The sequence below is a fragment of the Marmota flaviventris genome, chromosome 15 (assembly GCF_047511675.1).
Source record: "Marmota flaviventris isolate mMarFla1 chromosome 15, mMarFla1.hap1, whole genome shotgun sequence".
In the NCBI taxonomy this organism is placed as follows: domain Eukaryota; kingdom Metazoa; phylum Chordata; class Mammalia; order Rodentia; family Sciuridae; genus Marmota; species Marmota flaviventris.
The window spans coordinates 23561895-23574466 of NC_092512.1; the positions used below are offsets into that span (position 1 = coordinate 23561895).

Sequence of the window (12572 nt, forward strand, 5' to 3'; positions counted from 1 at the left end):
TTCTCAGCTGAGCACTTGAGGAACAGAGGCCTCGGAACTCCGTCCATGACTAGCTTTTGTTAGTGTATTCTTTACTTGACATGACACAATTTCTTATTTCTCTTTGATTTCTGAGTCATTAGACCCTTATAGAGGAATTTGTCATAGCATTCTAATCTTTAACTTACTCTCTAATACCACTATCTTGAAAGGCACAGTTGAGTGAGCATATAAAGGGAAACCCTAGCAAATTGCTAAGATTTTGCCATTTCCAGTTACAAAACAGCAGTGTTATATGGTTCAACCTATTGTTTTGCTTTGGTCACTTTGTAGTGTGCTGCTCATAATTGGTGGACCTGGTACCATTCCCCCAGGTGTGCATAGCAACCCAGGGCTTCCTTTGCTTCCCCATCATGCTAGAGACAGTACTAGTGAAACCTGACCTGACCACTGTGATGTATGCTGGGTCCTCATTCTAACTTTCAGGAGAGCCCCAAATATGTCTTAAGCATTTCTTTTCCTTTCTTTGTTGGAAGTAATGGGGGCAGTTTTCCTCTGTTTATAACTTGGCCGTTTCTGTCTTTGAGGATATTTTGGTTAAAACTGTATTTATGTCCTGGTTACACAGTGTAACAATATTCAATTCCAATTTATGATGTTTATATATACATATATATTTAACATATAAACATGCAATATGTATTCTATAAACATAAACATAAATGTTATATGTAATATATACTGTATAAATATGTAAGTGTGTGTATATATCATTGAGTATAACTGAAGAGAAAACTTGGGAAAAATATGTGGAAGAAAAGAATAATAAGAAGGATAGTGCCAATAATAATAGTGAGTCCTTTAATATTTATAAAACTCTTTAAAATAATAAATAAGGCCAGTCTTTTTGACAAAAATAATTCGAAATGTAAATTGTTTGCTTTAGTCTCAAGTGTTTGCTATTTTTATGACTGATTTTTCTCCTAGAGTAAGTATTTTATTATGTACCTTAGAAAACCTTGAATAGAATAAGAAAAATATTCTAGATTTGATTACATGTCTGAAACTTTCAGATAACTCAGTATCTGCCTCTTCCCTCTATTTTCACAGATATGGTCCGGAAAAAGAACCCCCCTCTGAGAAACGTTGCTAGTGAAGGCGAGGGCCAGACCCTGGAGCCGATAGGTACAGAAAGCAAGGTATCTGGAAAGAACAAAGAATTTTCTGCAGATCAGATGTCCGAAAATACGGATCAGAGTGATGCTGCAGAACTAAATAATAAGGAGGAACATAGCTTGCATGTCCAAGATCCGTCTTCTAGCAGTAAGAAGGACTTAAAAAGCTCAGTCCTGAATGAGAAGGCTGGCTTCAATTATGAAAGCCCCAGTAAGGGAGGAAACCTTTCCTCCTTTCCACATGATGAGGTGACAGACAGAAATATGTTGGCTTTCTCATCTCCAGCTGCTGGGGGAGTCTGTGAGCCCTTGAAGTCTCCTCAAAGAGCAGAGGCAGATGACCCTCAAGATATGGCCTGCACCCCATCAGGGGACTCGTTGGAGACAAAGGAAGATCATAAGATGTCACCAAAGGCTACCGAGGAAACAGGGCAAGGGCAGAGTGGTCAAGCCAATTGTCAAGGCTTAAGCCCAGTTTCAGTGGCCTCAAAAAACCCACAAGTGCCTTCAGATGGGGGTGTAAGACCGAATAAATCCAAAACTGACTTACTGGTGAATGACAACCCAGACCTGGCACCTCTGTCTCCAGAGCTTCAGGACTTTAAATGCAATATCTGTGGGTATGGTTACTATGGCAACGACCCCACAGATCTGATTAAGCACTTCCGAAAGTATCACTTAGGACTGCATAACCGCACCAGGCAGGATGCTGAACTGGACAGCAAAATCTTGGCCCTTCATAACATGGTGCAGTTCAGCCATTCCAAAGACTTCCAGAAGGTCAACCGTTCCGTACTTTCTGGTGTGCTGCAGGACATCAATTCTTCAAGGCCTGTTTTACTAAATGGGACCTATGATGTACAGGTTTGTGCTTTATGTTGTGACCTTCTTGTACAGGAAGAGTTATTAATAATGAAATGTGAATTCTCCTATGCATGTTAAAAGCAAGGTCCCAATACTAGGCTAGCTCTCTAGATCCTGCTGAAGAGGTGCATGCCCTTCATAGCTACATCATCCCAGAGTGTGTCAGAGTTGTTGTTATCCTCTCTCTCTTCATGGAAACATTCCCAACATTTCTATTAGGTCAGGAAAAGTCTTTGCATGGAATTAGCTAAGCTTCATATTTCTGAATATACTTCATGGTAATTGGATGTTTTCACAGTCTTACCTAAATGGCACTAATCTTTATGGTTGTACTTACTAATAATTCATGCCATATCCTAGTTTCAGATTATAAGGCCTCTGGGATAATCTTTCCCAGAGAAGATCTTTCTTGTGTTTTGGATTAGGACTTGATTTTTCAATTAGCCTGACTAGATTTAGGTCCTATTGATGGTCATGGGGTACACTCCTGGAAATGAAAATTTGAAAATACCATTTTAAATTGATTAAAAAAAATCCATGTGATTGTAAGTACTAGGGATACCAGTATAACCTTTATGTAGGCCAATAAAGCATTCCATTCTACATTTAAGGAAAATGGTAATAACTTATGAAAGCATTTAGTAATGATTTAAATGTATACTTTTATTAAAACCAGAATACCTTTTTGATCTCCTTTTCTGTCTTTAGTTTATGGCATATGTGAATTAAAAAAAAATTGTTAGCATTTTCAATAGAATAAAATGTGGAACTGAATCTCTGAAAATGTGTTCATTTAACTTTTGCAGTTTTAGCATAGTCGAAACTCATGCTCCGCTAGAGAAGATGGTAGTGAGTTTTGTTTGTAGATTTTTGTTAATTTTTATTCTATTATTAGGCCAAGGGATTTCAAAACATTAGGTTTCATATTAAACTTTTTTTTTTTTTTTTACGAGTGGTTGGAAGAAATACCAGAGAACTAATGAGATCACATCACACTTACTTGACCTACTAAATCTCTTGAAATATCAGTCATTTTTATCAAGTTGATAGCCATAGCAGATCTCCCTTAGACCTCTCTATTGATCTAATGCCAATTAAGAAAGACAGGCAAAGGGTTACAAATAACAGGTAGTGAAAATATTTTGCAGTACTTGTAGAGAAAAATCGGAAGAGAAATTTCTGAGTCCTTTAAATGTCAGAATGGCAATCTTAATGCTTTAAGGGAGATATGAAGAAGAACTCTTAAAAAGTCAGTTTCATCTTTGGTAGAGCTCTCTAAAAATTCCATCTTACTTTGTGAATTTCCACAAATAGAATTATTTCTGTGGAGCAGCAAATTAAGCCAACATAGTTATTATGCATGAAAGCTACATGCTTTGAACTGCTGTCTTATTAAAGATCATTTCACTGTCTTATGTCAGATACACTCTGCTGTCAAACTATGATTGGAAAGCAAATACGTGTTTTAGATAAAAGGGTTGGAAGTGAATAATGTCAGTATGTGAAACGGTGTTTTATAATTAGCAAGTAATATGATGTTAATACCTGGATTTCCGGCAGGAGTTTCAGTTTGTTCACTCTGGGGATAACTTCTGAGGGAAGCTGATCTCGGCTGTCAGGAAGGCTCTAAAACGAAGATTACTAAGGCCTATAGTTTGGAAGAATTCAGAGTTTTAAACACACTTCCATTTCCCCCAAACAGTTATTTGTTAGGTTCTTAGTTATTTATAGTAAAGTTTATGTTTGGGTAGAACACTTTTTCCTGGGCAGTGATTTTAGAAATAAAACAGATGTGTGAGCTATCTGAGTTTGAGCTAATAGAACTAGAAATAAAACAGCTGATCCCAGACTGGGCTGTGTACTAAATCCTTGCAGCACAAACAGTAAAGAAGACAAAAAGTAGTAGGAAAGAACATGCCAGAAGATAATCTTGTTAAGATCAATTTTCTTTTTCCAAACTAATGTTGCTAGAAATAGAAAAAGAGTAATCTGTGGAAAAAGTGGGTGATTATTGCAAAGAAATGATTGGGTTTCAAAAGCAGTCCAAAGAAAGGTAACTTCAGTTTGTGAAAAGAACACTAAATACACTGGTCGGTGAAGTGCTGAATTTGAACACTTTGCACCTACACCAGAAATTGATGCAGAAACATGTCTGAAGATAAGTAACTTATTAGTGGGTTTCTGTTGCCATGAATATTGAAAGCTTCTCTATGTGCATAAACTCAATAATAAAAGTACATCTGAAATTCCCCCTTTTTACTCCCTTTTCATGTGTTTGTGCTGCCAAAATGCTTTTTGATAGGTTCTTTCTTTGGAACTTGAACTGTATAGAGACGAAAAGCTATGGGAGATAAAATGCTGACTATAAAATTTCTTTAATGCAGTGTTTTGATCAGACATATATATATATAGTAAGTTGATGACCTGCATGTACGTCGACCAAAAAAAAAAAAAAGATGTTTATAAATATTACAGATGAATATAATCATTTCATTTCAGGTATTATTTATATAGATCTGTAATTTAAGCTAATTGAAGAAATACATGAACAATTCATTAATCTTTTTCAGTTGAACTCGCTTTTTAAAAATATCTTCAGAACAGTTGGTAGTTAATGATAGATTTATGGCATTTTAGGCCAAGGGGGCAAAAAAAGAACAGAAGCCAGAAGTAAAGGCATAAAGAACTCTGTGTCTTTGATCTATATTTTGGTTTGACATGGATGGTTTTAAATAATTTGAACCGACTTGAATGTCAATATGAGATAGATAATTGGGAAAAAAGAAGTAATTTAAATTAATCCTAGTATTTGAATAAATTATAAATTCATAATTATAATGTTTGGAGAATAATTGAAATTTAGATAATATCTAATTGTCATTGATAAAATCCACCTCTGTGTAATTTGTATCACGAATAACAGGTCAAATACAATTTTGTAAAAACCGTGTCAACAACATTTCTTTGTACTGCATAGTAGAGGGGGATCCCACAGGATAAAGGAGGTCACCTGGAATAGCCATTGTAAAACCAGGACTCTTTGCTTGGTCTTTGGAATTCATTGAGTCTCCCCTATACACCTTGAGATAGCATGCCCAGCCCTGACATCAAAAAAGGTGTTATTTCTTTACCAACAAAAGCAAGAAAGGATGCAGTAGCTAGCTGAGAGGTAATTGATTTGACCAGGATGATTGTTTCCCTATTTTTTTTCACGTTCCCTCTGTGTTTATCAATTATTGTGCTTACATTTTAAAAATAATGAATATGGCACGATTGGTATACCCTTCATGTAATTTTTACTATCTGTATTCAGCCTTTGAGGCTCACATGTAGATGAATAATAGGACAAGAGATTGAGTTCTTAAAAAAGTAATTACAGCCTCTTTCTTTTTAATCTGCTTTATTATGCTTATATTTAAACCATCCCTGAATGGAGGCCTGCATTAACAACGCGGGCGCACTATTTCATTAGGGCTTAATGTGCTGTGCATTAGGGTGTTTGCATCATCTTTACAGGGGAGCTTTTAGCCCTCAGATCAGGTTATAAAAGTAGGAGGCCTGTCAAGTTGTGCTTCCCACGGGAAAGTGTTTACACTATCCCAAGTTGGTAAATGCTCATGGTGTATATGTTGTTTTTCTGTGTTTGTATACCTTCTCTAGCATTCTGAATTATTCAGGAGTCTAAGAAGGTAGTCACTGGATTGTAGCCATTAAATTCATTTTGACCCTTCAAGAAATTTTAAGGTTAATAGAAAATTGCCTTATTAACTTTACAGGGGCTACCTTGTATTTGAACTAGGAAAACTACATTTCTGTGTTATATATATATTTTTTTTAAAATCAGAGTTGCATAGCATAGCATGTCATGTTAAGAACAGGAAGAATAGAGACAGGCCCTTGTCCTTGTATTTTTAATATATTTAACTGTACGAGCTTTACAGATCCTTAACATACAACACTACATTCATTTGAACAGGAGATTACAGTTAGGTTTGAAAAAAGAAAAAAAAAATCAGGGAACATTAATCTCATTGTGGTTTATTTTGACTTGTCCTGAATTTTCCTTCCAAATATTTATTTTTTGCTTTGGAGTTTCCTTTGATCTGGAGTAGGAGGGAAGTTGTAGATCTTAGCAGGTTCTGTTTCTTTGTTTTTTTGAGTCGAGGACAATTGCACTTTAGAAAAATTGGTGAATGAGACTTTAATCAATTCAGACTGTCTATAGAGTGCAGAATGTTTGGCATAGAACCCATGCTTATTTTTAGGACTGTGTCTCTTTAACAAGTAATAAAGTGTGCAAAATAAAACATATGCTCACCCCAAGGCCATAAAGCAAAGCAAAGTTATGGCATTTACCAGGTTATTTTCATCAGTGGCAATGGCCGAGCTGGATAATGTAGCCACTCAGGGAGGAGTAGTGGACCTTCTTAACTAATCCCTTTACCTGCTCCACAGTTAAATCTCCCATTTAGCTTTATAATGAGAGTTGGTATGATAGATAGGAAGGTCTCTTAGATTTTTACTTTGTTATCAGTTAAAGAGCATGGATTGTTTTCTAGAATATCAGTGTTTATCTCTAGGCAGAATGTTTAGAAGAAAAAAAATCATGGCTATCAGTACATCCAATCAAATTTAGCATTATTCAACTCTTAATAAAAGTTTTATCTCTCAAATGGCCTGTTCTGCTAACCATATCAAGTCAGCAGATTATTCAGTGCCTTTTATTTCTCGGGTCATTGTAATTACAGCGTACTTGCAGCTGTTGGAAAAACAGATACACAACTGGTGCGCCAACCCCAGGAAAGTTTGGAGAGAGAGCAAAAGGCAAAGAGCAGTTCCCTTTCATTTTCTGATTTCCTTTGTGGAGTTTAGTTCCGAGAATCATTAGACCATATAATTCTTCATCACTTGATTCCAGAGTTCCAAGCAAATGCAGTGTATTTTCAGAATATTCGACAAATGTTTAATTGAAAATCAAATGTAAAATTTATTTTTCACTTAGATACTTTTGATCCATATTTCGTTTATTTTTCACTTTACCTAATTAGAAATCGCGTATCTTCTATATATTTTCCAGTTTGGAGTTACATCAGATAATAGCTAGCATTTATTAAGAGCCTTATATGCATATGTGGCTCTGAGATCTTTATGTGCCTTCATTAATTCATCTTCATAAAAACCTTGACGTTGACACTGTTTGTTTTTAAAAAAGAAGAAACACAAAGGCATAGAGGGATTGAAGTAACATGCCCAAGATCATGGAGTTGCACAAGCAGAGAAGATGAGGTGTAGACCAGATGAGGTATAAACCAGGGAGCGTGGGTCCAGGAGCCTGTCTTAAGGACCCCTGTGATATACAGCCTTCCTGATTTGAGTCGAGTTTGCTGCAGGTAGAAAGCTGTTTGAAGCATACACTGAATTACATGGAATGTGTGGGCATTTGTGATTTCTTTGAGGTCATCTGTTATCTAATCTGGATAGCATAATACTACCTTATTGGAATTTACTAGGCTTATAATTAAAATCACCAGAAAGAAAATTAAATGCGTTGATTGGTCTTTTAAAAATTGATGTGATTAAATTTCACTGGTACTTTTACTACAAAAACTAGTCTCTGATAGAGTAAGGGGCAAATTTTAATTTATTCAATTGAAAATGCATTGTTTTACCCCCCCAGTTAAGGGGCATTTTATGCCTATGTGTAGTTTATTTCATATTCCCCTTATTTAGAGGACTTTGTTTTAGGAATTTTTGATCTATTAGATGATCTGAGAGTTGTTTTCTGCTCTTCTAGTTACTAGGCTCACTTTAGGTTTTTTTTTTTTTTTTCTATGAAGTTTAAGTGCCAAGAAGATGCACCCAGCTCCCATTTATGTTCTCCAAGGCTGTGTAATTAAGGTTTTATCCTCTGCCTATGTTAAGAGCAGGCATGGGTGTGGAGGCAGAGAGCAAACCAGGATGCCTTTAGAGTATCTAATTTCAGTGTGCTGCACACCCCCACTGTGCTTGGAGCTGTGTGATTTCACTGGGTTCTGAAAGTGAGATCAATGTGGGGATCAGTGAGGAGCTTGAGAATTCAAATAGTCCACCTGTCTACCTTTCTCCTTTCATATTTAGATGACCTGTTGATGTTAGATTAAAGAACACCTGAATTCTTTCATGTGTCCAGTGACATATTTGGGAATCCTACAATAAATGATGGTTTGTTCTAAGACCTGTTTTTCCAGCTGATGGGTAGCTTTACCTTGATATTCTGCTGCCACCTCAAAGTCAACATAGATAAAAGTGAAGTTCCCCAAAACAACTTATATATGTGTGTGTGTGTGTGTGTGTGTGTGTGTGTACGTATTAGTTGTAGATGGACACAATGCCTCTATTTTATTTATTTCTTTTTGTGTGGTGCTGAGGATCGAACCCTGTGCCTCACACAGGCTAGGCGAGTGCTCTTCCACTGAGCTACAGGCACCCCCCCCCCCACCTCCCCAAACTTCTTTTACCTCCTTTCTTCCATACTTCCACTTTAAATTCAGGCAGGCAGGAAGTCTTAGAGTTACCCTGGATATCTTTCTGATGCTGTCCTTTGTTCTCTTACTGTCATTCCTCATGTTTATTAAGTCCTGATTTCCGTGGTTTTCTTTTTTCTTTCTATTCTCTTTTCTTCTTCCTTTTCTCTCCTTCCTTTCCTTTGTCCCTCTTTTTATTCCTACTATCTTCTTCTTTTTCCCTTTTTTCTTTTTTAACTTTTTAAAAATCCTATCTATGGATCAATCTTCTTGCATTTTATAGGAAGTATAGGTCTATTTTAGAAAAAAAAAGACTACCTATCATCTAATTATAATTATATAATTAATTATAGTCCCCTCAGTAATATATTACTCTTCCAAATTCTTTATTCTTCAAGGGATAATAGTTAGGACAGCCACATCTGTGTTACTACTTAGTGGGTATCATCACATAGCAAGATTTAATATTCAATGTTTCAGTAGTCAGCATTTCCTAAGAACAACTTGAATTATTTCTCTTTCATTTCTGCTTTTATTCATATTATTTCCTTTACCTGAGACACGTTTCCATGATTGGTGTCAACTCATGTGTTCATGGGTCAGGTATTGCCTGCGTCAGTTGGGTTAGGTGTTTTTTTTTCTGTTTTCATGAACCCACTCTGTCTCTGATCCAGACACTGCCATTATCTGTTAATCTGGGTGCTTTTTGTGCTGTGTCATTTCGTTTTGAATTACTAGTGCTTGTAGGCAGTAAGAGTGTAGTGCAGAACCCTTCCCATAGAAGGGTGTTCCACATCTTCAGGATCAGACTGTCTTCCTGTCGAGATCCTCTTTAGAACACAGTTCTAAAGTTCTTTAGAATGAAGTTCTTCTGAATCTTCGCTTGGGCCTCTGATAGCCAGTTGGAGGCGGGAGAGCTGGGCATGTACCGTGCACCCAGCCTAATCTGCCTCTCGCTGCATTCTTTTTAGAATCTTTTCTCATAAATTGGCTTCCAGATTATTGAGACTGACTTTAGGATACATTGATATCTGCTATCTGATAACAAGTAATGATAGAGAAACTAGAGGTATACCGAGGTAAATAAGAAAACCATTTTAGGATAAACTGTTTTTTTTTTTTTTTTTTTTTGCTGTAATTCATGAGAGCCAATTATAAAAATGTGCATAATGAAAAATATGCAGCACTTTTCTTTTAAATGTGCTCCATGTATCACTTTAAATGACCTCTGATTGGTTGTCTTTTATAAATTTTAATGAGAAAGGTGTGTACCAGATCTATTATAGTGACGCTGCCAGGAATAGGCTGCAAGAATAAGCCATGAATGGCCTAAGAATGAGATGATTGCCATATAATTAGATTTGTTATTGAAATTTTTAAACCTTTATTCTCCATCAAAAGTATATCACCAAAGTACACTGTATCCTGGAATGTATTTTCGAAGCACTATACCTGAAAAAACATTTCTTATGTGTATTAGTAGATTAATTCTGACTATAGTTATTTTCAGCCAAGATCATGTTACAGATTTCTTCAAGTTACTTGAGAGTTCAGTATTTGGAGTTTTTCTTTAACAACTTAGCTTTTTATTATTTATTTTTAGTACTTTGGGGATTTAATATAGGGGCACTTTGATACTGAACTATATCCCCAGCCATTTTTTATTTTTTATTTGGAGACAGGTTTTTGCCAAGTTACTAGGTCCTAACTAAGTTGCTGAGGTTGGCCTCGAACTTACAATCCTACTGCTTTAGACTCCTGAGTTGCTGGGATTACATAGCTTTTTATTTTGAAGGTTTTACTTTTTTGACTATCAGCCCATAACCTCAAGTCCTCTTAAATTAGTACCTCATAATTGTCTCTGTTGCTATCAATTATAGTACTTGAAAATGAACCACATCTGAGGAAAGGTTTGTGTTTAGTTCAAACAAATAGTCTTTTCCTGCATTGAAAATAAGTACATGTGCTAAAGTGTCATTTTAAGAGTTCTGAAGCTTTTAAAATATTTCCCCTTGACATATTCTTTTAGATATTATTGTTACTGGTTTTTGCTACATATTATAAGGAGTATAGAATTAAATTGAGTTAAAGACCTTGAAAAAAAGCCAATCTTTTAATATTTTTCTCTTCTTTAGTGAAATAGTTCTATTTAAAGATGTATGTAAATAAATTATAGATGAAAACCATGGAAAATACTACATGGAAGGAAAAAAATTAAAACTTGCGTTAAAATAGAATAAAATGTGTTCATAGTCCTCAGTTAGTGAGAAACAATTTAAAATCTGTTCTTTTTCATGCTTATTAGTTATATTGAATGTTTCTATATAACATTAATTTACATTCAGGTGGCTCTATATTCATTTGCTTTTGGGTGAAAGATGTAGTTTGTATTTTCTGGAATGGGTCCATAGACATCAATCAGGTCAAGTCAGTGATAATGGTGCCATGAATTACGATGGCTTCCTTATCCCAGGTAATACAGGGGTCTTGGTGAGAGATTTCCATCTGTGCTTACATCTCCCTTAAGTAATTCATCTATTCGTTTAACCAATATGTACTGAGCCCTTACTTCCTTCCAAATATTAATAATATTCTTCCTGCAGTCTCAGAAGGAATATAAACAGAGCATTAGCTTACTAACAGCAGAATTTAATATTTTCATTTATCTGAGAATACTAGTCATACCAAGTGTGTGAGTTTATCACTGAATGACTTTGCCACTTCCCCTCTAGTTAGTCTGTTCATCCCGTTGTAGGAGAAATGTACTTGTGGTCAGAGCACATGAGGCTTAAAGATTGCAAAATCAAAGAAATAGTGATGATATGTGGTGATTTCTTGGGAATCTTGGTTGTACAAACAGACGTTTAAAGCATTTTATAGGGAAGCACAGTAACTCTGAAGCAATATAGTAGCTATAACAAGAAAACTTTAATCTCAAATTTTGCACACTTTCTTTCTCTCCCTGTGTTAAAGAAAAAAATGAGTTACCCCTTTGGATTCAAGTGTAACTGTCTGAACAGAGTACCTGGTGATAGTATCCCATATGAGTATTTTGATTTTTTGAAAATCAGGTTCTCCTCACCTCCAGTGAATTGAGAAATGCATGTAGAAATTTTGCAATATGATGCATTTATTTCAGTACAAGTTTTAGTTACTTTGGGCACTTAAGTGCTAGGTTAGAATGTTCTAGACTGTATCCTCTAGTGTCTGGCTTTGACATCTCTTACACTCTTGACTGTCAAGTTGCTGCCTGAGAGGATGCCTCATTCTTAGCTTTCTGGTTAAATAATGCTCTGTTATCAACAAATGGAAATCTGTGGGCTTGTGCTGTAGATATAGACATGGTCTATATCATCCTTTGATTGAAGGCAGTGAGAGACCTTCATAAACTCTTATCTTAATGTATAACCAGTGTCAGGCTGTTTATGAGTTAATGCACATTTCCTAGAACTGTAATACTGAACATAAATTTAGAGGTTGCCCTAATTGAGGAAGCTGTTGGCCAGAGAGATTAAGTAACTAGATCAAGATTATGCCTCTCTTTAAGCAGTGAATGGTGACTTCAGTCTTAGTTCCATACAGTAGAGGTACAAAGGTATCTCTCAGTGCCTTAAAGAATATTATTTGCATTTTAAGTAGTGTCTTTATTTGATTTTGAGATGCTTGAGACTTTTCTCGGGGAGCAATTTGGATATGAGCAGCGATCACACATGTCATTTTTGAGCAGCTGTTGAAGAAGGCAGACCATGATTATGCCACTCGCTTTATATATTACATCTGGTTGCTGGAAAAAAAATTTTAAATCCACAGATATTTGGAAAGGAAAATATCTCACTTTTTGGAGTATTTCAGTCAAAAGTTTTATTTTAAACCATGCATCCTGTCTGCTCAGGGATGGCACTCAATCAGGCTGCCTGTTGAGGGTACACATTGTGAAGGGAGGAACTGTGAGTGCCCTTTGAAGGCCTTCATAGCCCCAGTGCTGTGCAATTTCAACTTTGGGAAAGAAAGCAGAGTAGTAGTGACTTTTATGGGGGAATTACCTTATTTT

The 12572-nt window shown here is 35.8% G+C and overlaps 1 protein-coding gene across 5 annotated transcripts in view; it reads left to right on the top strand.

Annotated features, from left to right (window-relative positions):
- Positions 1-12572, top strand: part of Trps1 (transcriptional repressor GATA binding 1) — a 235919-nt gene that overhangs the window by 43449 nt on the left and 179898 nt on the right. For all 5 annotated transcript variants that reach the window (XM_071602176.1, XM_071602179.1, XM_071602175.1 and 2 more), the window contains one exon: positions 1090-2018. In XM_071602176.1, coding sequence (XP_071458277.1) covers positions 1090-2018 — 929 coding nt within the window. The remainder of the gene's footprint in view (positions 1-1089; positions 2019-12572) is intronic.